Here is a 25,794-nt window from a genome sequence, read left to right on the forward strand (position 1 = left end):
GTGGAGCAGTGGCCTAGTGATAAAGTATCTGACTCAGCACCCTGAATTTGTGAGATCAGTTCCCACTGCAGCTTCTTGTGACTCCAGGCAAGACATTTAAACTTCATTACCCCATGTAAACTGCTCTGATTCTGTAAACCACACAGAAATAGCGTACTATCACGTCCAACCCCCTTTATTTACTATTTAGCAGCAAAGTCCTAGGAGTCTATGCTTTAATAATTCAGCACAGCCGCACTTGCTTTCTAGACGGACTGATGCAGTGACTCATGCTCACACATGGGCCATCTATAGAAGTCATCACCTGATTCAGAGGCCGCACGTGGAGGTTTCCCACACGCATGCGTCAGATCAGCTGACCTTTGACGCTGCTCGACCCTGCTTAAGTCAGCGCGAGCCTCTACTTCAGCCCGACTAGGTAACTAATGCGCCTGCGCTGAATTACTGATACAAGGAAGCGGTACTTGGACATCTTGGAGAATCCTGGGTAGGTAGGTATTTACCTAGAGTCTCGTACGCTCCCATGGGAACCCCGCAGGAGCTACATCCATCGCCTCGGGATTCCCACAACCTTTTGCTTTGTATTTGAGATCGCTGGGGACAGGTCCCACAGCTTTTCTTCTCCGGTGTCTCGCTTTGCCGGAAGCGGAAAGTTGCGTCAGAGGAGGGCGGGGCACTGTAAGAGGAAAGCTGCGGGATTCTCTCTGTCATGAGTTTGACGGTGCTGGGAGGTGTTTGAGGTTTGAGCGAGAGGTGCGGTTACGCGGACAGGGAAGAGCGTGAAAGACATGCTAGAACGAGGAGAGTGGAAGAGAGGGCGAGGTGGTAGACCACGGGAGGGGAGGAACCAGTCCCCGAATACGTGTGAGGACAGCCGAATGCGTGTGTCGCTTGATATTTTTGCCCTAAGTTCTGAGTATTGAAACAAATTTGCTGGATCATGTGTCCCTACTCTCCCCACCTACAGAACCACTTGAGCGTATCATCTGCTGCTGGGTAAAGTCTTAAGGTAAGAGCTGTGGAATCACATGGTTCTTTTTGTGACACATAGCTCAATAATTGAATATTATGCAATTAAATTTACTTCCAGCTGTTGTGTGGAGTAGAAATCAGCTAATTTAATTAAGTGCAGAGGTTATGGGGCGATCTAAATATAAAGTTTTAGGGAGGAGGTATTTATTTCCTCAGAGCTATGGGGATCCTTGAATGTTTACTATTGATTGCTTGTAGGGTCTTGTAGTCTTGTGTTTCTTAGAAAATACAGTTGGCAAATCAGAGCTACAAGCCTTTCCTTGCAATAAGGTAAATCCAGGACTAGATCAGCTCTTGGGTTACTCTGGAGCCCAGTTGGCATTAGTACTGCCAGATTCGGGGAAAATTTTTTTTCATTCGATCTGGCTCACTGAATTGATTTTTCAGTTTGATTCAATTCACTTTTCCCACCCAGTCAGGCGTTTTTTTTCAAATGGCCTGGTGGGTTTATTTTGTAGCTTCTTCACCCCCCCTCCCCCTCCCTGCTTTGCCCTCTCCAACCCCGGCGCTGTGATGTAAACAAAATAACAAAAAAGACTTTTCCTCTCAATTGGGTCATAGCTCGCGCTTGCTGTCTTAACACCAGCTCAGACAGGATACACATGTCAGATATGACATATTGTAATCACAAAATAGAAAATAAAATTATTTTTTCTACCTTTTGATGTCTTGTCATTTTATTATTGAAATCATGTTTGTCCCAGGCTCTGGTTTCTGTCTTCTATTAACTCACTCACCAAGGTCTCTTGCCTTTTGACATTTTCTTTTTTCTCCGTGCTCACCATCCATTTTCCATTTCTGTACCTTTCATTCCACTGCCATATCCAATGTTTCTGTTTCTTTCCCACTTATCTACCATCTCTCTTGCTCTCTCTGTCTTGTGTCCTGGGTCAAACCTCTCTATTCCCCTCTATGCAGCATCTCTCTCTTCCTCCTCTCTATTATCATGTGCAACATTTCTTTGTCTCTCCATGCACCATCTCTCCTGCTCTCCACCCTATGTTCAACATTTCTCCCTCTCTTCTCCTACACCATATGCAGGATTTCCCCTCTCTCCAACCATGTGCAGCAGTTTTCTATCCCTCCTATCCCCTTGTGCAACAACTTTCCATTCACCCCCTCCCCTTGTACAGCAGCTTTCCCTCCTTTTCCCTTGTGGGACACCCCCCGCCCCCTTCCTCCCCCCTTCCCGTGAGATCTGACGTAGGTCTCCTAAAGCAGCAGCTGACGGAAAGAGGCATTGCTCGGAACAGGCTATTTCTGGCCTGCCCCACCAGGGCTTCCCTCTGCCACATCATCAGTGACACGGCAGAGGAAAGGCCCCAGTGGGGCAGGCCAAGAATAGCCTGTTCTGAGCTGCTGCCTCTTCCCATCTGACACCATTGCTGCTGCTTTGGGAGGCCTATGTCAGATCTCACAGAGGGAGTGGGGGGCAGTTGGGAAATGCCTCACAGGGGGATAGGAGGGAAAGCTTCAACTTTTGTCCCCCATGCTGGTACTGCACATGCCGCATACAAGCCCGCTCAGTCATTCCCTCTGCCAAAGTCTCTCCCTCTGATGCAATCCTGCACTTCACGAAATGGGAAGTTTCAAGTTACACTAGAACAGGGGTGTCCAATGTCGGTCCTCGAGGGCCGCAGTCCAGTCGGGTTTTCAAGATTTCCCCAATGAATATTCATGAGATCTATTTGCATGCACTGCTTTCATTGTATGCTAATAGATCTCATGCATATTCATTGGGGAAATCCTGAAAACCCGACTAGATTGCGGCCCTTGAGGACCGACATTGGACACCCCTGCACTAGAAGGAAGGTCTGTGTAGAATTGATTGGTGGTGAGGAGGTTTGTTCCACTAATGATGAATCGGTGAATTTGTTTTTTCCTAAAAATGAATCGATTCACCCAAGGTGAATAAATGAATCGATTCAAATCAGGCAGCTCTAGGTGGCATCCCTAATTAATAATAATAATAATTTTAGATTATGCAGTATATAAATATTAAAATCAATCAATGTGTTGCCTTAGAATGGCTGGCAGTTGAGTTGAGTGGTTGGGGGAAGTTAAGCAGTTCTGGCAGTACAGTACAAGTCAATTTAGCTCAGGGGAAGACTACATGTAAAGTATGCAGAAAATGCTTTGTAAAATTACCTCATTAATGTGTCTGTACTATCAAATATCTATGGAGAAACCTGCAAAGGAATTTCATCAAATACCACTCTATTGTAGAATGTCTGACCCTTTTATGGCATCATCTTTTACAAGCATTTACTTTGCCAAAGGGACTGAAGATCTCAAGCACAGGACTTATTTCATTCTCCACTGCTTTCCATTAGGTCCATCGCTGTTTCCAGAGAGATTCCAGAAGTGACGAGGAGCCCTGAAGGTAGGCATGTTTCCTGGAGAAGTCCATAGTCTGTTATTGAGACAGACATGGGGGAAGCCACTGCTTGCCCTAGATCGGTAACATAAAATGTTGCTGCTATTTGGTTTTTTGCCAGGTACTAGTGACCTGGATTGGCCACTGTGAAGATAGGCTACTGGGCTAGATGGAGCATTGGTCTGACCCAGTAAGGCTATTTTTAGGTTCTTATATATTTATACATGCCTGTTGGGTTGAACAATATGAAATTTCAGATACAGCACAGTGGAAACAACTATCACAGTAAAGAGGTCTGTGATTGTTGCAAACATCTTGATAATTGTACTGGAATTTATCCTAGGACAAGCAGGCAGCATATTCTCACATAAGCGACATCATCCACAGAGCCTGGTATGGACAGTGAAAAGTGCACCGTCACTTTAAGATTTGTGGAGCTTCAAGACTGCCCGCATTGTGTATGTGCAAGTGCCTTCTCACCTCACGTTGGCTTGCGGTTCCTCAGTTTTTCGTTTTCTGTGTAGTGAAGTAGTTGTATTTCCTTTGCCATACTGTCCAAAATCGCGTTGCCTTCCCATCAATGTTTCTTTTTGCCTTTCGGCTTTGATCATTTCTTGTTTTATTAATAACTAATGTTTAAGCCCGTTACATTAACGGGTGCTGTTTGTCTGTTTTGTTTTGGTTTTTTTTTTTTCTTTCTGTCTCTCTCTATCTCTCTCTCTCTCTCCTTGGACACTGGCTGTCTGTCTGGCCCGCTGTCTATCATTCTTTCTTTCTCTCTCTCTCATTGTCTGCTATCTGGGTTTTTTTCCTTTTTCTCTCTCTCCTTGGATGCTGTCTGTCTGTCTGTCTTTCTGTCTCTCTCTCTCTCTCCCTGGCCCCCTGTCTGCCTGCCTGCCTGACTGACTGTCTCTCCTTGGTCCCCTTCTATATTCCACCCCCCCAGAGCAAAACTGTCTGCCCCCCAGCACATCCCTCCCCCATAGCATCCCCCTTTCCCTCTCTCTGATTGTCTCTCCATGGCCCCCTTCTGTCTTCCCCCCCAGAGCACCTTTTCTGTCAGTCTGTCAATGTCCCGTCTGTTTGGCTCCCTGTCCTTCTGTGTCTTTCACTGCCACCTTTTCTGTCAGTCCCGTCTGTTTGGCCCCTGTCCGTGTGTGTGGAGATGTCGGTGGGATGTCGGGGGAATATTAGGGATCTTACGGGGATTGCGCGCCTTCTCCCACCTACCTTTTTTTTTTTTTTTTTTAAATCAAACGGCAACTGGCACATAATAACCGCTGCTGGGAGAAGAAAATGGAACGCGTGCGCCTCGCGCGTCGTAAGCGCCATGCGCGCTCACGCACACTTTACCAACTTTTTTTCAATTATAATTGCATGGTACCGGCTCTCCTTCCTCTCAATGTTGCTCAAGATCTGTTCATTTTAAAAATCGTTCTTAATCATCATCAGATTGGTACCGACATTGAAGGAGCTCTTCTTGATGTTCTCATAGTCATTGAACTCCTTAATCCAGAAAACAGCCTTCTTATCCGTCTTACAGAGAATCTCCTGCAGTGCCAGATGTTGATACTGACCTATCTCAACACGAAACTGATACTGACAATGAACCTACGTTAATCTATTCCAGAGTCATATAGCATCCCTTCAGATCCATCTCCTCCTCTTCCCAGATGAAGATCTCCAGAGGGACTTTCATTTACCATACATAGGGCAGATGGGAAAAGCTCTGCTTGTCAAATTGAAGTCAAGACACTGAGCCCAGAGCAGAGCTCCTTGAGGCTTTAGATTTTGATGAACTTCCTAAGGAGCTTCTTAAGTTGCCTCTTCACAATCTCTTTGATAGGCTGGTATCTTAATACATTCTGCTTCATATTTTCAATCAAGTTCCTTATATTCAACTTGATGTATTTTTTATCTGTTCTATGTATTACTTTTTTCCCTGTCATGCCGGTATTTTCTGCATTATATTGTAAATGCTTTCTGTCTTTATCTGTTAAGTCCATTATTCTATTTTATCTGTATCCCATGTATTAGCTCACCTTGTTGTGGACTGCCTAGAACTTTTTCGGTATGGCGGTATATAAGAATAAAATTATTATTATTAAGAACACTTTCTTTCTACTACTATAGCTCCTAGAAAGATTGACTCTCTTTACCGAATACAATCTTGTCTTGGATTTGATAAACCACAATTATCATATCTGTCTTTACTGATTGAATCCACTCTTAAGAAATCCTCCAGCTCCAGGGTCTATGCCACTGCACCACCAGGAAGTGAGGGCCGTATTATGGATAAGTTTGGATGCCATCTTTACCAGAACTGTGTTAGCCAACAGAGTTCTCTATTACAACTTCTATGTGTCCTTTTATCTCAAAGAGCTCATAAAGAAGTTGGTTGATTTTGAGCAGTATATTCATCTGACAGCCTGCCAGAGTTTCAGGAGACTACTCATGCTATACTTCAAAAGTGAAAGTTTATGGCAAGATCAGCATTTGATGTAATATCCAGAGCATCGGCAATGTCTATTTCTATGAGACGTCTTTCATGACTGAGAGTCTCAGACATGGACATAAATGTTCAAGATCATTTGGCAAACATCCCTTGTCTTAATGAAGAACTCTTCAGAAGCAAGGTTGAGGATGGCACTCAGACATACCCAGCATAAACAGAGTTGGACCACTTTAACTGGATTTAAGGTTAAGGTTCAATCATCTAAGCCTTCTCAAAGACCTACATCTTTTTCATACAAGAGGTGTTATCCAACAACATCTTCCTCTTCCAAACCTCTCTACCACAGAAGATGCAGAAACAGCAGAAGCCTCAGACTTTGGCTCCTCAGATACCAGCTAAGTCTTTTTGATATGCTTTTAGGCAGCATAGCCAAAATACCCCATCTCAGCCTCCTCACCAACCCATTGGAGACTGACTTCTGTTGTATCAGCACTGAACACTCATTGCCACAGATACCTGGGTCCTCAGATTTGGTGTTTCTCAACTTCTTCAAGCCAAGTAATCTCTTAAGTCTAACAAATATCAACTGAGTACCCTCGCCCAAGCTCCGCCCCAACCCACCCAGGCTCTGCACCAGACCCCACCCTAATTGTATTTTTTCCATCCATTTGTCATTTATACACAATATGAGCTTATTAATACATAATGGTAACCACAATTTTTTTATATTCGGGGATTTTTTTCAAAGTCAAGGCAGATGACTTTAAAATACACAAAATCATCTCAGTAACAACTACAGAAAAATATAGTGTAAAATATAGACAGCAGATATAAATTCTCAAAACGGATACATTTTGATCACTAAATTGAAAAATAAAATCATTTTTCTACCTTTATTGGCTGGTGATTTCATGAGTCTCTGGTTGCACTTCCTTCTGACTGTATCCAATATTTCTTTCTTTCTGCCTTCTGCACGCTTCCTCTCCTCCAGACCTCATTCCCTTCCCCAACCAACATCTCTCTCTCTCTCTCTCTCTCTGCCCCTCCATGATTCCAACATTTCTCCCCCTCTCAATCCCCGGATCATGTGCAGCATTTTTCACCAGTGCCCACCAGCCCCATGCCTATTTCTCCTATCGCCCCTCTCCAGCACCCTGCCACATCTCTCCCTCCATCACTATGTCCAATATTCCTCCCGCATGCATCCCTTTCATCCGTCCCTTTGTTCCCACTCATCCGTCTCTTCCCCATACATATCTCTCTCTCCCTCTCCCAATTTTTCTCTTTCCCTCTCACTCACACACTCATGCCCAACAATTCTCCCTTTCTATTCCCTCCCTCCTATGTCCCAAATTAGCGCCCACTTCCCACCTACCTTCTGTGTCCCATGTTCATACCACCTTCCTCTCCCTGCCTTCCAGCCATTGTCCCAGAATCAGAACCCTCCAAAGCCCAAACACGCGCCTTCTCCTTCCCTCCTTTTCTCCTAGAAAGATCATGTCCCCTTATTTGTTCAAGCCGCACTAGCTCCATTTGCTTTCAGCGGCTTGATGGGGACGAGGGGACACGCAGTCAGCGATTCACACACTGCACATGCCTGACCCACAAGCCTTCCCTCCAACGACAGCCTAGACGGAGAGAAGGTTTCCGGGTCAGCTACGTGCAGTGTGTGAACCGCTGCCGGCTGTTCGTCCCCCACCAAACAGCTGCTAAAGGCAGAAGGAGTGAGTGTGGCAAGGAAGAAACTGGGAACCTCCCCCCTCCTGCTGACCCAGAAGGCTTTCCTCTGACATCAGTTCTGACATTGGAGGGAAGCCCTGTTGATCAGCTTCGGGAGGAAGGGGTAGGTGAGCAGGGATCCTCGGCAGCGGGTATGGCGGGCAGCAAGGAGGGATCCCTAGCAGTGGCGTGGCTTCAGTGGACGGGCAGACAGAGAGAATATTCTCTGTGGCGGCCATGCTGCACACTTCCAACAAGCGGCCTGCTTACCCCGTGTTGAGAAACAGTGCTCAAAGTAATACAGGAGGGTTACTCTCCATTTCATCACCATTCCTCCAGACAACTCTCCAAGAGAGTCATGTTTTTTACATCCTTTCTTCAGGAAATCGAAGCTCTACTTCAGTTAAATGCCATAGAAGCAGTTCCCCCTTCTCAGAAAAATCAGGGGTTCCACTCCAGGTATTTTCTAATACCAAAGAAGGCGGGAGTTGATAAGGAGAGTACTGTCTGGAGCAGAGTAGAGGCAACTTGTGGTTGTGGGGAGATGCAAACAGGTCTATCTGAGGTGTCCCTGAAAGAGAGAAGATGTGGTGTATGTGGTTGGAGAAATCTGCTTAGATTGTTGGCTAGGATATTCTGTTTACCTTGCACTTATATGGCTTTGAGAAAGGTGTTGCAAGGAATTGCCCAGTTCCAAATTCACTCAGCCTCTTGACGGAGAAAGAGAGCCCAATCCTCCCTGCTTGTTGATATGGTACATTGTCACTTGATTGTCTATCCGAACAGGGAGGACTTGGTTGGATGGATAGATCCTGAAATGTTTTGAGAGCATTGCAAACCGCCTGCAGCTCTAAGGTTGATGTGAAATTTCTCTTGAGCAGACCACATGCCTCGAGTCCAGAGACTGTCTAGATGCATCCATCTTGAGTACTTTATGATGTGGAGAGACGTGAAAAAGCAATCCTCTGGAGAGATTTGTCATCACTGAACAGATTGACAAAGAGATGGTGACTTTGATCCTTTGAGAGAAGGGATCCATGGCCTGAGACTACTGAGATACTAGGGGCCACTGAGCTGATCTGAGATGAAGTTGTGCATTTTTTTGTGTTGGCATCAGAATCACTATTGTGGTGGCCATCTTAGATTTCCCGATTTTATTTTAAAAGCATCCATCTGCCTCAGTACCCCTTATATTGACAGAAAGCAGTACAGATGGACTCCTCAGGTGGCAATACTTGATTCATGTCAGATTTTGGTGGATGCCTATCTGAAAGGGTTATTCCATGTCGTTGGAGGGGGGGATGGCTCCCCTTCTGCTTCAGGTGGCTTAGTTGGCCTGTTGGAGTGTTTTTCTGGGCCAGATATTTTGGCAGGAGCCAGAGAAAGTGGACTTGGCGTTCCTGGCAAAGCGCAACTGCATGCTGGTGGATTAAAGAATGACACAGTGACTTACTCACAGCTAGCCGCAGGTAACTCGCAGGAACAGGGAGGAAAAAAAGACCGGTTGCCTTGGATACAGGGATAAAGCCATTCACAGCCCCGTAAAGTGGTGAATGGCCTTGTTCCTGCAGTGAACAACATTAAAAAGCAAGTTTTTCAAATACAACTTATGTTGAAAGAGAGGGCGAGACCTCAGACACCTGTGCTAATGAAGAATAGAGATTCCCGAATAGTTATGCAGGGACAAGGTTTCTTTCATCGGTCAACACACCTCTCTTAAAAAACTGGTCTAATGCAATAGTGCAGGAGTAGGGAACTCCGGTCCTCGAGAGCCATATTCCAATTGGGTTTTCCGGATTTCCCCAATGAATATGCATGAGATCTGTTTGCATGCACTGCTTTCGATGCATATTCATTGGGGAAATCCTGAAAACTCGACTGGAATATGGCTCTCGAGGACTGGAGTTCCCTACCCCTGCAATAGTGTGTTATGTATTTTATATATATATTAATGCTGTAACCAAGACCAGTGATGCAAAAACTAAAGCACTTATTTTTGTGCTGGTCAGGTAATACTGTAGCCTGACAGGACCCGTTTCGCCAATGATATCGGCTTCCTCGGGGGATTTTTTTAAAGAACTGTAAAAGGAATAAAACCACAAAAAATAAACTTTGAGAAAAATAACCACAAGTTGTAAATAATTGCATTAATGCGAAGTACTCACTGTGTTCAGCTTAACTAGTCATCACATCCAAAAAATGGTGCCAGCAGCTCTCAAATGCTGGTACATGCGCAGATAAGCACAATGCCCACTATGATGTCATGTGGTGTAAATCAATCAATAACAAGGTGTATGAACATGAATGAAAGAGTACACAAACAAAGCAGGTCAAAAAGTTTTAAAGGAAAAGAAAGGTAAAACTGTTAAGGCCAACCGGTTTCATTGAGTTGAGCCTAAAGATTCAGCGTGCCTCACGCTGGAGTAACATCCTTTGACGGTCACCTCCTCTACTGTGTTAAATGTGTTTATCAATACATAAACATTTAAGTTCATTAAATGTGTGTTTGAAATCAATGCAGTGTTCTACCAAAGGGACGCTGAGTTTCTTTAATTTTAAATTAGACTTCACTCATCCTAATTTTGAACGGGCAAATAGACTTCCCCACATTTGCACTAGGGCAAATTACATATATGATGTAGGATTTACATGTCAAGAAATATCTAATGACACACTTTTTTACTGTCAAAAGGGTTAATAAATTATTTGCCCTGTTGGGTCAATGAACAAATATTGTAAGACCCACACCTATAAAAACCATACGGAGGAGTCTTCCACGAGTCAGTGTGTCCATCTCGTATGTAGCTGGACTGAGGATGTCCTTAAGATTTCTCTCTCTCAAAAATGCTATCGTCAGAAATACATCCTTAAACAATGGATTGGTTTGAATAATTTTCCAATTCTGTAAAATTTTATCTGGAACACTACCTTGCGCGGTAAGCTTCATTACACAAGGTATTAATGAGATGGACACACCAACTAGTCGCAGGCTTTTCCCATATGGTTTTTTTACAGGTGTGGGTCTTGCAAAATTTGTTCATTGACCCAACAGGGCAAAGAATTTATGAACCCTTTTGACAGTAAAAAAAATGTCATTAGACATTTCGAACCTTTCTTTAATAGTCCAACTTGTATGGGAGCCCTTTTCAAGGACCTCGATTGATGGATGAGGGATGAACGGCCTTGAGAAAACTTGGTTGTGAAACATGTTGGCTAAGTTATCCCATTAAGAAAGACCACGATTGAGATAAGTTTATATTATTAACTAAAGCTAAACTATTTATATATATTAAATTGAATTACCATGAAATTATTATGATCCAGTGAGGATTTAACACTTAAAGCCTAGGACTATGAATTATAGGAGTCCTAGGTGGTATTTCTGAGGATCAATTAAACTGACTTGAAATTATCTGTATGAGAGCTACTAGTGGATCAAAAAGTGATTGTTCCATCAATTGAGGTATTAGACATTTCTAGACATGTCTAATGCCTCTATTGGATCCTTCCTGAGCTCATGGAACATCTCCCTGATTGGCTTTACTTAGAAAGTCAACTCCTGTCCCCATTGCGATTGTGTCACATTTTAAGTATCAAGTTACCAAGGATTTATAAGGACAATAGAATTTTATTATCTACATGGCAGACATTAAAATTTATTAATAACATAATACCTATTCATCAATCCACATGTCAGTCCTTATGGTTAAACGCCAAGATTCAAATTGGCGAGTCTAAGAAGCATTAGCAGGCATACGCACATTGAATGATGTGTTGTTATCAGATGGGAAGATGCTTGACTTTTCACGACTGCAACAGGCAGGCATACGCACATTGAATGATGTGTTATCAGATGGGAAGATGCTTGACTTTTCACGACTGCAACAATCATTTGGTATTTCAAAGTCTCAAGCATTTAAGTGGTTGCAGCTGAAGCAAGCCATTCAGAAGGGGTTCCCTGATTGGCGCATTTAAAAACTCAGTATAGCTTGCCGGGCCTGTGTTTCCAGACAGATTTGCTAGGGCATGAGGCAGCCAAGTGGTATAAATTAATATCTGAGCATCTGAATAAAAAAACAGAAACTAGTCTTAAGAGACATTTGGAGCATTGAGACAAAGCAGCAAATTTCTGCTATTCAATGGCCACGGATTTGGAATTGGAGGATGAGATGTACAGCATCTATGAGACAAACCTATATAACAAAAATAACCAGAATTTTTTGGACCCCTGTTCAGTTGCAAAGGGTAGATAGTTCTAAGACTACTAGATGCTGGCATTGTCATCTGGATATAGGGACATTGGATCATCTGCTCTTCTTTTGTCCCCTGATACTTAAATTTTGGCAATCCATTTGGGGTCAAATCAATAGGATATTGGAAGTTCCATGGGCATTAACATACAATGCAGTGCTGTTTGGCACATTATTAATGCCCAAGAGTCTAATAACTTCACATAACAAATTATTTCTCATCATGATAGGAGTTGCCATATAGCTTATTATGAAGAATTAGAAAAATTGGGACAGGTTAAACTATAGTTTTTGGTGGGAAACATTGTGTCAAACTTATAAGTTTGAACATATGAATTCAATGTAGAGAGTTGTGCGGGGAGAGGAATCCCTCCGTCCCCACCCATCCCCGTGAGGAATCCCTTCCGTCCCCACCCTTCCCTATAAACTTCAGAAATAGTTATTTTATTTAATTATGCTACTGAATTAAAGACTCTGGTAGAGACCCATTTACAAATAAGCAAAGAGACTTTATTAATTTGTAAATATTAATTGAGAAGAATACATATTTTGTAAATGGGTTTCTACCAGAACCTCTAATGTAAATATAAAATATAAATACTCAGCTGATGAGAAGAATCCACAAGCTGTCAGCTGAGGACTTCCTTTGCAGTTGGCTGGCGGTCCCTTTTGCCAAGCTTGGCAGGCAGCAGTAGCGTCCCTGAGTCACAGATGCTGGCACCTCAGTGGCTCATGGATGCTGCCAGCGACTGCTGCGCTTGGTGGAGGAGAGTTCTGGCCATCTCTAGAGGAGGTCCTCTGCTGGCGGTGCTTGGGGATCCCCACCAGTCACAGCAAGGGTCAGTAAGTACTTCAACACTGTAGAAATAAAACCAGAAATGCATTTCCTTTTCTTTTGAACACAAAACAAAGACATCTGCCATATACATTTCCCAAAGCTAACATATTTTAGTCGATAAATTCCGTTTTTACCTTTGTTGTCTGGAGACTTATTTTTCCATAAAGTTGGCCCCAGTTTCTTTTTTCCGCTTTCACATCTTCTGTAAATTCTTCTGTTGCTGTCCATTGGTTACCCCTACCATGGTCCAGCATTTATCTCTTTCTCATCTTTCGTGCCTGCCCACCAGCCCCATTCCCAACATTTTTCCTTCTATCACCCCTCTCCAGCACCATGCCACATCTCTCCCTCCATTCCCTTCACCACTGTCTAACATTCCTCCCTCTTGCATCCCTTTCAATCTGTCCCATTGTTCCCTTGCCACATTTCTCACTCATCTTTTTCTTCCCTATCATATTCTGTACCTCCCTCCCTATGACCAAAAATTCTCCTCTTTCTTCCATTTGCTGTGTGTATACAACCATCTCTCTTTCCCACTCATTGACACACCCACATCCAATTCTCCCTTTCTATTCCCTCCCCCACCTCAGCATCTCTTTCCCTCCCTTCCTCTCTCCCCAGTTCATGACTTCTGTGTCCAAAAATGCACTCCCTTCCACCACTTCATTCGAGTCCAGATAACAGCAGGGGTTGGAGGCAGCCTGCAGCACGCCATATGTAGCCGACCCAGAAGTCTTTCCCCGAAATCAGAGCTGACATCGGAGGGAAGGATTTGCATCAGTCTGGCAGCGGCTGAGGTGTCAGGTGGGAGGGGGTAAATATTGGATGTAAGAGGTGAGAGGAGACAGACTGTAGATAGAAAGGGGGAGGGATCAGACACACTGGATGAAAGGGGAAAGATAAGACAAGTTGGAATGCCTGGGGAGAGAGAAAAAGACAGATGATGGATGTAAAGAAAAGGATAGGGGAGGAAGACATTGAATGGAAAGGAGGAGAGGGGGAGGATACGGATGGAAGGGAGAAAAGAGAAAGATGGGGCAGACACTGAATAGAAGGGGGAGAAAGAGAAATGAAGTAGATGCTGGGCTGAAAGGGGGGAAAGATGGGCAGATGCTGGATGGAAGGGGGAGAAAGAATGGTGGATGATGGATGGGATGACAGAGGGGGCAGAAAGAAGGAAGAGAGGAGATCAGATGCTGGGCAGAAGCAGGAGACAGAGGGGTGGATGCTGGATGGAAATAGGGGGGAGGGGCAGATGCTGGATGGAAAGGGACCTCGGGTCAGAATGGCCATGCAAGTCTACATGGGTCCAAATGGTGCCACACACTGCTAGACCCCCCCCCCCCCAGTCCATTCTGCTTTCTAGAAGCTAGTATTGTGGTGCAGCCAGGTCCCTGCTAGGTTTTCTCCCCCTAGAATGGGACAGACTGTGCTTTTGCCGGCAGAGTGGTGAGCCTGCACGATGACCTCTAGTTAGCGAGCGTGAGCTAGGACCTAACACCACGGCACTGGTGTGGGGTTAGAGAGGGCAAAGGGGGTGGGGTGAGTAAAGAGGCTACAAAATACCAGTCTGTTTAAAATATGCCCGATTGGGCAGGAAGTGAATCGAATTGAAAATTTTTTTCCCTGAATCGGGCAGCACTACTATGGATCACTCCTATCCTCTGAAGAGACCACTGATGAGGGGGTTGGGAGATAAGCAGAGATAAAGAGAGTAAGTGGGATTTTTTGTTGGGGTTTTTTTTTAAACAAAACAGGAAACTGTTCAAATTCTCTGCCGTTTGTACTAAATTTTCACAGGAAAAATACCAGAAAGTGTCACACACGCTTTTCAGACAACAGATTCACAAGTAAAAAACTGTTTTGCTCCATTTAAAAATCACTTTGAAAAGTTACCTTTGTGGGGGATAATTTTAAAACAGGAACCTTATGTTGAAAAAGGCATCTATTAGAGGCAAATTAGGCCCTGTGTGTCCGGCGTCGCGCAGCACGTACACAGCTGAGAGCCTTGCTTGCTGATCCCGCCCCGCCGTGCTGTCGGACCAATCAACAAGCAAGGCTTTCAGCTGTGTACGTGCTGAGCTCACTGCTCCGCATGGCTGTTTCCGCTGCGACGCCGGACTTGTCTTGTACTTAAGCTGCATGCCTGCATTGCCAGAATTTAGGTAGGCCTGTTTTCATCCCCATGGGAGTCCCGTGGGCCAGGGGGTGTCCCCGTGGAAGTCCCGTGGGCCAGGGGGGGGCGTCCCTGTGGGCCGGGGGGAACCCGCAGGATCCCCACGGGATTCCCGCGATCCCCATTCCCATGCAGACCTCTAGTTCAATGCATTTGCGATATAAGAAGTTCAAGGAAATTTGGGACCCATTAACAAAATTTTGTAAGAATTGATTATTAGTTTTGCCCTTTGATTCTGCACATCCAGGATGGGTGGGTGTGGGAGGAAGGTATGTAATTAATTTATTATTTGATTGCAAGGTTGTTTATCTTGATCATTTGCATTATATTAAGTGTTTTTACACTTTTAGGAAGGATGGTTGGGGATGGGGATGGGGTTATGTATTTATTGTATCATTTGAAGGAATTGAGTGCTGTCTATTGTGTTAATTGATTGATAATATGTTGCACTTTGTGCTGGTTTTAAAATGAATAAAGATTTAACAAAAAGGTCTGTTAATATATGCAGACCCCTGATGCAGGCATTCACCAAAACACAGGTCGTGTTGGGTTTTTAAATAAAGTTGCTTCCCTGAAAATGTGGCTTTGCTTTATCTGTAGGATGCTTAATTTCAGTTATTATGACCTAAAAGGTGCCCAGACTTTGTCAACCATGAACTGTGGTAACTCTCTCCTCCCCTCCCCACCCATCCCCCATTGAATATAAAGCTGATATCTTGAAAACCATTGAAAATAGAAGTCTGAAATTTTGCAGTTTTACATCTTGTATATTGGTCTCCATTCTGGTAGATTATTATCAAATTCTAAAATATGGTGAGGTGGGGGACCAGTGTTTGAATTCACATGGAATGACTCTGAGGCAACTTGGACTAACTCTCTAGCTTTTGAGGAGTAAATGTTTGAGTAGATGAATCTATAAGTGGACCAAGCCTGTTAATGGATATTGCAGAGCCAATTTATGCATGTTCTGAATATAGTATTTTCAGGATCTTATGGATATGAATAATCTTTTGAATATTTCCAGATATATTTTAGCACGATAGCAAATAATTTTAATCCATTCATATAAAGGAGACCTAAACATCTAGTGTTGGATTGACCCCCCCCCCTTTATTCTTTAGTACTAGATAAGTGTTTTAAAAAGCTCACGTGCAAGTGTGTATCTGGGCCTTAAACTTGGACTTGGTTAATTTAACTGCTAATTTGGGAATTGCTTTGTGAACAAATACCAGCATAATTATTGTGAATGAGTTATTTTGCTGTGGACCCTTTATAGCTACTGTAAAAACTTCTCAAGCAGTGATAACCGTCAACTTTATATATCGCAAAAAAAGCTTGATTTCTGTACATTTTGGATTTCTAAATAATGTAGTAATAGAGAGAACTTGTCTAAGAATTATTTACACTGTTAATACTGCATGTAAGTGCTGTCATCTTAGATATTACTATATTATGTTTGTAATATATTTTGTTCTGTCTTATGCAGGGGTTGTCCCAGGAGGATCTTTAAAAAGATGATTGATATAAGAGGCTGGGCAGAATACATAGTGGAATGGGCTGCAAAGGACCCATATGGTTTTCTTACCACAGTGATTCTAGCTCTTACTCCACTGTTCCTTGCAAGTGCTGTACTGTCATGGAAATTGGCAAAAATGATTGAGGCTAAAGAGCGAGAGCAAAAGAAGAAACAGAAACGTCAAGAAAATATTGCAAGAGCCAAGCGACCAAAGAAGGATTAATGAAAAACACTAACACTTTTCTTTGTAAATAAGCTGCAGTTTTCTTAGAGACTCTGTAGTTTTTATAATATGATTTTTTTTATAGTTATAATGTAATCTTGATTCATAAATGTGTTGACTTTGAAATTCTCTTTTTTCAATTTTTTTATATTTTGAAATTGTTGATACTAAAAAAAGTGATTTATGTTTTGCCAAAACACTTTGTTACAGTCATTTCACTGTTCTGTATTCTTACCAACATGCGTTTTGGCATGCTTTCTGCATGCTTAGGGAAGGCAGAGTCTGTGCATATTTTCTTATATTATGATAAAACATTTTGCTATAATAAACAAACATACTGTAGTTGCTTAAAAATTTAAATTACTGTTTATAGCAAAGTGAATAATTACTAGAATTTGCCCCCATGTTACAGACCATTCAGAAGTTACTCTAAAGTGAATGTTTTACATCATGGCTACTATGTATCTAATTTTACAGTTCATGAAAAACTAATTTTTAATGTGTGTTTGTCCTGTTATAGCAAACTAAAATCATTGATATGAATATAAGTTTATATATTCTTTGAAAAAAAATCCATGATGTTATTTGATTCAAAATTGATTGTGTCTGTTTTGATAATGTGGTATCTTAAAAACCCTTACACAAAGTATTCAAGTGTATCAGACTTGTCCAGATCACTGAATTATGTCCATTAATCAAAGATGGAGTCAGAATAGATAATTTGTTGTATTAGGCAGCCATGTACACAGTAATACTCGTAAATGTACACTTCTCCCTTGGTATTCGCGGGGGTTAGGGGCAGAGCCAGACCGTGAAGTGTGAAAAATTGTGAATAACTTTGTGCTGGCTCTGACCCCCCCCCCCCCCCAGACCTTACTTGGTGGTCTCTGCCTCCTTCCGTACATGTTTGCAGGGGCCAGTGCAGATGCTTCGGTCTCCTCTTTCCCCACTTCAGTGTTGGGGACTGGGCATAGTGAAGATCTTCCTCTCTGGGCTGGGCAGCCTGTGCTAGCCTTACCTGGTGGGCTAGCGGGTTTCGGGGTAGGAGCGATCTTCCTATGCTCCTGCCCCATGAAGATCACCAATAGGAAATGGCTGCCATGAGCTCCCATAGTCTCTTGAGACTATGATGGGAGCTCACAGCAGCCATTTTGTTCAGAAGAAGCCTAAAAACATAACTCTAACGCAACATGTTTGAACCTCACCCATGGCAATGCCTACTGGGCAACTCCAGTGACTTAAGAATCCATCTCTCATCACTTGCCTACAACAAAGCTATCAGTTCCATTTAAGTGGTGCCCAATATCAAGTCAAATTTTAAAAGTTTGTTGCTATTTGTCTTTATTTAAGTTGAAATCCCTGTTCGTAACATAAAATTTATATACTGCAGTACTTTAGGAGTTCTATGTGGTTTACAAAAGAAAATTGAAACAGTGATAATAAAAACAAATGACCTAGAAATTACAAAAATGTCTTAAATAAGTAGGGTTTCAATAATTTCCTGACCTGGTAAGAGACAGAACTACCTAACCGATTTACAAACTCTTTATCACAAGAAGCTGCCTGAAAAGATAGGAGTTGTTAAAAGTAGCTCTTGTATAACAAGTTTATTGAAAATATAATATGTCCTTCAGTTGTGTGCTGTCTCTGCTTTAACGAGGATTCCCATACTTGTAAATCATCTTGAACCGATGTAAGGCTAGTGTGATGATTCATAAAAGATTAGATTTTAACCATAGAAAAATGGTATATCAAGCCAATCCCCCATACTCTGGCATAGGGGTGAAATTCATTCTTATCATTTTAGGCACATTTGGAAACACTGTCCTTTAGGCTAGATAAACTTCTGGTTTGTTGAGTTGGCGCTTATTCTACAGCAGTATGAGCTAAAACTTTATTGTGATTAAAAAATAAATTTTAATGTATGTTTTGCATTGTTTTTCATTTTTGCTGAAATGAGTTTGGCTATTCTCAACAATGAAAACATTTCTGACCCTTGGCCATTTTATCATGTCATCTTACCCCTTTCAAAGAAATGAGAAAGGGCCCTGCAATACATTATGGCCTAGATTCTGTAAAGTGTGCCTAACTTTAGGCGTGCTTTAGATGTCCTTGTGGCGCAACCTAAATAATCAGCATTATTTAGGTTCTATTTAGGCATCATATAGATGTCTCTAATGCACTAAGCGTATCTTAGGTGTCTATTAGGCACATGTTCCCAAAACCTGGGGGAGCAGGGAAGAGGTGCTACTGGGCCAGGGGAGCAATGAAGAGGGACAGGGGGAGCAGGGAAGAGGTGTGCTGCTGGACAGGGAAGTGGAGTGGGAAGGGAAATGCTGCTGGTGAGAAAAGGGGGCTTGGGCTGAAAGGGAGCAGATGGGAGAAGGGGGCTGGGGGGGGGTAAAAATGGGTTTGGAGCTGGGGCTGAAAATAGGGGACATGTGAGGGAAGGAGGCTTTACTAGCACCCGTTAATGTAACGGGCTTAAAACACTAGTGTTATATATAAAAAGGTGCTTTTTACTGATTTGTTATTGTTTCAGGATTGTAAGCTTTAACATAATTAGCCCAAAATATACCACCATTAAAAGGATAATAAATACACAGTATACCATGTTTAAAAGGATATTTATAATATATTTGTTTCAGTGGGAGTTGATCTGAGAACATCAGCATGGAAGGGAGGAAGTTTTACTCCTGTGCTACGCAGAAATTTGTATAGCAATGGTATCATTAGCTCCTATAAGAAGTGTAAAGCATAGGATTTTGAGCTCCGCATAGGCTTCAAATAGACGTGGTTTAAGCTCCAGAAAGGCTTTAGTGTAGGGATGCCATTCTGAAACGATGAGATCGGCACACTGATTTCACTGCCCCTGTGAAAGAATTGAATTATTCCCATTCCCTTTCCCTTCTTGCCATGCCGCCATTCTAAGTAAAGGAAAATGCTAGCATCTTATCACAAGACCTTTGTCACATATTAACCTGATACAGGTTTACCCTTATCCCTTATATGGGCAACAATCAGACTTTGCCTACAGCTTAAGGCTAAGGAGCATGCATTATAACCTTTGGACTGTCACATGCTTATCTTATTTGAGCTGTCCTTATTTGGTAAGGACATCAGCTCACAGGCATTGCATATGTGCAAAGACTCAGGCTCTGTCCACGGGTTAATCAGGTCCTTGTCTAAGTGCTGAGTTGGAGGATGATCACAAGGAAAAAGCACAAGGTAAAGGGAGGGTGATCACGAGGTAAAAACATGTACCTATCTTTGTATCCACCAATGTAAAACCATGTAGCTTTGTACCCACCAATCATGAGATGTGTAAATGAGGGAGTTACTATGATGTCATTAGCTTAGAAGCATAATAAAAAGGGACTCGGAGCTAGCCCTTGCTAGCGCCTCCTCCCAACTCTAAGACTGCGTGTGTGTGTTTCCTTTGTGGGGCATTCCTACACTTTAGCACAATATATGATATTTAGGTTATCCAATCCGCTTTCTCTGGGCATCCCACAGACGTTATTTGAGAGAGGTTTTTAGAAGCAACTCTTTGCTCTAAATAACACTCTTTGTCATGAAACATTGCTACAATCAGCTCATTCTTCAAAGCAAACAGAAAGCCCATAACTTCAATTGGCCAAGTTTAAAAACAGAATAAAACACAGAACAGACCTGAATGTGGCTTCTAATTCATTGCAAATGGAGGTATGGAGCTGCACAATGATGACCTCATTGTGACATCATCAAAGTGCACCTGCACAAGTAAAAGACAGGCTGGGAGTTGAACTCACAACCTCTGGAAGATCAGGATAGTGCTTTTACTCATTGAGCTACAGCACCTTCCACTCCAGTTTCTCTGACTCCCCTGTCATATCATAGTTTAGTGATCTGCTAAGGTTAAATCTGCTTAGCTTTCATCTCAGAGTTAGCCGAGACAAAAGATTGGTAGCTCAATGGCTTAAAGTGTTGCTTTCATTGTCCCAAAAGCCAGAATCTCAAGTTGGGTTCAATAAATGTGATGTGGATTCAAATACTGCTGTTTTGTATCAAATGCAAACTCAACTTTTGGAATAGATTGTTTCTAGTATTGCTAATGTGCTGTTTGAGATGAAAATAAGATGTGATTGGTCTGTAGCTTGTAATTTTTATTAAAATGAGTATTTTGTCAGCTGCAGGACATGAGGGAGTCAAACCCAGACCAGGCTCATACCCCAACCTTCATTCTAACCCGTGTGCTACAGAATCAGCCATAAAATCATAGCAATTCTAACTGGATTATACTGTGCTGTTTAGGCAGCCTTTGGGCACCCAATGAATGCAGAATCGGCTGCAGTTCAGCATATCTCAAGCTTTGTGCTGTATGAGATGAAAATTAGATGTGATTGGTCTGTAGCTTGTAATTTTTATTAAAATGAGCATTTTGTCAGCCGAAGGAAATGAGGGAGTCAAACCCAGACCAGGCTCATACCCCAACCTTCATTCTAACCCGTGTGCTACAGAATCGGCTATAAAATCATAGCAATTCTAACTGGATTATACTGTGCTGTTTAGGCAGCCTTTGGGCACCCAATGAATGCAGAATCGGCTGCAGTTCAGCATATCTCAAGCTTTGTGCTGTATGAGATGAAAATTAGATGTGATTGGTCTGTAGCTTGTAATTTTTATTAAAATGAGCATTTTGTCAGCCGAAGGAAATGAGGGAGTCAAACCCAGACCAGGCTCATACAATATTTTAAAATCAATAGACCCAAAAAACAAAATAAATAATACTATTCAAAAATCCACATTAAAAGCAGAAGACTTAGCTGATGCTTTTACTCAAAAGATCAACAATATTTGTAATTCTTTTACCTCAAACACAACAAATAACCCAATAAGTATTAATCAAACAAAAATCATACCAACAGCAAGATGTTCCAATTTCAAAATTCCTTCAATTAAAGATATAGAATCTCTTTTTCAACAAGCTAACCTAAAAAGTTCCCGTTCTGAAATCATCCCACCTTTTTACTTAAAAGAACACTATTCTCACTTTGGACCTTTTATTCACTCACTTATTCAGAAGAGTCTACTCACCGCTACCGTCCCATCCCTTTGGAAGACTGCAATCATTACTCCTATTCTTAAAAACCATAAAATTAGTATAAACGAACTCTCAAATTATCGCCCGATAGCTAACTTACCATTTTTGGCAAAATTAACAGAAAAACTGATATTTAACCAACTTTCTGACTTTATAGAAAATACTAATGCATTACACCCCAATCAAACAGGCTTTCGAAAATTTCACAATACGGAATACTCTTTAATAGGACTAACATCGAATATACAATATTTTTTAGACCATCATAAATCTGTTATCCTTTTTTCATTAGATATTTCTGCCACTTTCGATACAATAGACCACGATTTACTTCTACATAGATTAGAATCAATAGGCATAAATGAGAAAGTTCTTTCTTGGTTCACCTCTTATCTTTCTAATCGCACCTCTACTGTTAGATTTAATAACGAACTGTCCGCAGCTTACTCCTCTTCTTTTGGAATCCCTCAAGGATCCATTTTGTCCCCTCTCCTGTTTAATATCTTTCCCTCTCCATTGTTAAGCATCTGCCAGTCCATAGGCTTCACTCCTTTCTCTTATGCCGATGATATTCAACTCATTCACCCCTTGGACCCAGAAAATAATAATGATATTACATCCATTAACCATAAACTGGAAACAATACAAAACTGTCTCAATACAAACAAATTGGCACTAAATATAAACAAGACTAAATCAATGCTATTTACCTGGAAAAAAGATATAACACTGATAAACTCATTCATTCTCAACAATACCCCACTTAACCTAGTCTCCTCTGTTAAAATTCTTGGAGTAATAATTGATGATAAACTGCTTTATCACAAACACATTTCTCTTACTGTCAAAAATTGCTTTTTTAAACTACGTCTGATCCGATCAATCGCCAAATTTCTGTGTTCAAATTCGATCAAGATATTAATTCACTCTTTAATTATCGCAAAACTTGACTACTGCAATGCACTTCTCCTTAATATTACTCAGAAAGAAAAAAGGAGACTTCAGTTAATACAAAACACTGCAATCAAATTAATCTACAACGCTAGGAAATATGACCATGTCTCACCGTTGCTGATAGACGCTCATTGGCTTCCAATCGGTCATAGGATCACTTTTAAAATAATGTTGCTTATCTTTAAAACTCTAGCATTCAATGAACCTCAATTTATATCTAGATTATTAATACCACACAGTACCCAACGCCCACTCCGTTCATCTGGCCAAAATCTCCTCTCAGTTCCTTCTTTAAAAATTATAGGAACAAGAAGATCTGACATGTTCTCTGTGATGGGACCTCAATGATGGAACGCCCTGCCACAATACATTAGAAACGAAAAAGATGTTACAAAATTTAAAAAAAATTTAAAATCCTATCTGTTTAAAGATGCTTTTAATATTTAAATTTTTTAAAGTGGCTTCAAATCGTGCTATGGATTAACTACCCCTTACCCTCTTGTTTTTTCCACTTTTCTACCAAATATCGAAAATTGTAACTGTTACTCTTTCCCTCCCGACTCATGTTTGTAATCTATGAAAGTATATTTTTAAAATGTTAGTTTCTTTATATTATTCTCTATTTTGATTTTGTACATCGCTTAGTAATTTTAATAAGCGATTCATCAAATATACTAATAAACTTGAAACTTGAAACTTGTGCAAGTCTGCCCAGTACTGGCCTTAGTTCAATATTTAATATTATTTTCTGATTCTAAATCTTCTGTGTTCATCCCACGCTTCTTTGAACTCAGTCACAGTTTTACTCTTCACCACCTCTCTCGGGAGCGCATTCCAGGCATCCACTACCCTCTCCGTAAAGTAGAACTTCCTAACATTGCCCCTGAATCTACCACCCCTCAACCTCAAATTATGTCCTCTGGTTTTACCATTTTCCTTTCTCTGGAAAAGATTTTGTTCTACGTTAATACCCTTCAGAATCATTTCTCCCGTCTCTCTCTTTTCCTCTAGGATATACATATTCAGGGCTCCAGTCTCTCCTCATACGTCTTCTGGCGCAAGCCTCCTATCATTTTTGTTGCCCTCCTCTGGACCGCCACAAGTCTTCTTACGTCCTTCGCCAGATATGGTCTCCAAAACTGAACACAATACTCCAAGTGGGGCCTCACCAATGACCTGTCTTGAGTGCGGTTAGCAAATATTTGATATTAATTTTTCTACCAGAAAACCTTCAAACTCTTTGGCCATTCCTTTGCTTAAACATATTTGAGTTGATCTTTAAAATGATCTGCAGCAATTCTCAGATATCTAAAGCAGCCTTTTCTCTCCTCCTAAACCTCCCTCCCCCCACCCCAACACACACTCCTCAAGCATGAAACCACAAACAGCCAAGCTGAATATACCAACAGGAATGTCTCTAGGGTACATCTCAAAAACATGTACCTTCCTTCAATACCTGTCCAAGCCCTCTGAAGTTTTAGTAAACTCTTTTATCTGTTGCCCTGTGCAGATATTGCATAGAAGGAAATTCATTCCTACCACAATGGCTTGTAGCAGACAGAAGATGAATGTATCTGATGTACCTGTGCCTGCAATCTGCAGAATGCTGATGAAAAACAGCAAAGTCCACCACTTATGAGAGCTGTTAGGATGCTGTTAAAATGAGTAAAGGTGAGGGTAGGATTTGAACCCAGGAGCTTCAGAAGATAGACATGGTGCAAAAAAGGCACATTAACCTGGTGAGCCACAAATGGTATCTTTCTGGTAGAAGAGATGTTTCCTCCCATGACAGCTTAGGATGTCCTAGCCATGGGAAAGAGAAAATAAGTTTGCCTGGAAAAGGAAATGTGCTGCTAAAAATGACAAAGTCCACCATCTAGACCCTTTTATGACAGCTAATAGGAAGCTGTTAAAATGAGTGAAGGTGTGATTTGAACCGGGGTACTTGAGAAGATGGATAAGGAAAATTAACCTGATGAGCCACAAATGCTTTCTTTGTGGTGATTGTGATATGATAGCTAATCAGATGATACATAGGCAGGTCAGTCAACTATGATATGAAAGGGCAGTGAGATCCACTTGAGTAGAAGCTGTAGCTCTATGGGCTAAAGTCTTTTGCTGTCATACAGAGGTTGTGAGTTCAACACCCAGTGCATCTTTTAATTGTGGCATACTACCTTGAAGGTGCAGCTTGATGAGCTCACAATGAGGTCAGCTTTGTGAAGCTGAAGAGCTCCATTTTGCAATGAGGGAAAATGCATATTAAGGTCTGTATCTGTTTTTTCTCTTTTTAAGCACTGAGAAATGAAGTAATGTGTGCAATAATGATATGTTTTTCATGTTCTTTCTTTGCTTTCAAGAAAGAGCTGTTTGCAGCATTATTTGTTGAGAAAAAAGGGGGTTCTTTTTAAGCAGGAAAGCTAAAGGTGGAGTAATGACTAAATCATATTACTGTTTGAGCAGAAAAGTACTATGTTTTCCATGCAATATGTTTATATTGATGTGGTGGCTTATTAAATCTATTAGGAGGGAGAAAGAAGAAAAAAAAACAACATATTCAAACTCACTATAGGAAATATTGTGAAAGCTGAAAGCACGCCTAATCTGTGCCTATAGGAAGTCTCCGGCTATGAAAGCTGAAACTGCATTGAAATGAAGCAAAAATTACACTTAGACCAGCTTTTCCTATGCCTACATTTTCCACACTGTTTAGACATCCTCTGACGCCTTACTAGCATCTATGTGGTGCCTATCCTTAACCACGCCCATGTTACGCCCACATCTACAAACTTAAACGTGACTATTCCCTAAATCTGCACCTATCTCGCGACTGTGCATTTTCCTGTACAGCTGCAACAGCATTTCCCTCCCCCTCCATTTCCCTGTGCAGCAGCAGCAGGTATTTCCCTTCCCCTTTTGCACAGTATTAGAGGACATGTATTACTGTTTTTGTGGTGTTCTGGTGTTGCATTGTATGCAGAGTCTGGTTTCTTGGCAGTTCAGTTTAACTTTTGTCTACATATTTCTATTTTTAGTTTGTGATTATTCCATATTGGGCGAGAGTGTATCTGTCTGTGTGTATGAAAGGGACATGGCTTTCTGATAGCATCGACTGTACAGGATCAATTGACTGTGCAGGATCTGGTTTGTTTAGTTTTACAATGTATGTGT

The 25,794-nt window shown here is 41.7% G+C and overlaps 1 protein-coding gene across 5 annotated transcripts; it reads left to right on the forward strand.

The window, feature by feature from the left end:
- Positions 1 to 391: 391 nt before the first annotated feature.
- Positions 392 to 18,511, forward strand: SMIM15 (small integral membrane protein 15). Of its 5 annotated transcripts, none has more exons than XM_033930574.1 (4): positions 423 to 491; positions 968 to 1,009; positions 3,366 to 3,415; positions 16,334 to 18,511. In XM_033930574.1, the coding sequence occupies exon 4, from the start codon at positions 16,362 to 16,364 to the stop codon at positions 16,584 to 16,586; it is 225 nt and encodes a 74-aa protein (XP_033786465.1). In that variant the 5' UTR covers positions 423 to 491; positions 968 to 1,009; positions 3,366 to 3,415; positions 16,334 to 16,361; the 3' UTR covers positions 16,587 to 18,511. The 5 variants fall into 5 exon arrangements, with proteins under 5 accessions (XP_033786456.1, XP_033786473.1, XP_033786465.1 ...); XM_033930589.1 differs by having other exon boundaries at positions 448 to 487; XM_033930565.1 differs by lacking the exon at positions 968 to 1,009 and having other exon boundaries at positions 392 to 491.
- Positions 18,512 to 25,794: the final 7,283 nt, after the last annotated feature.

The sequence above is a fragment of the Geotrypetes seraphini genome, chromosome 1 (assembly GCF_902459505.1).
Source record: "Geotrypetes seraphini chromosome 1, aGeoSer1.1, whole genome shotgun sequence".
NCBI lineage: Eukaryota > Metazoa > Chordata > Amphibia > Gymnophiona > Dermophiidae > Geotrypetes > Geotrypetes seraphini.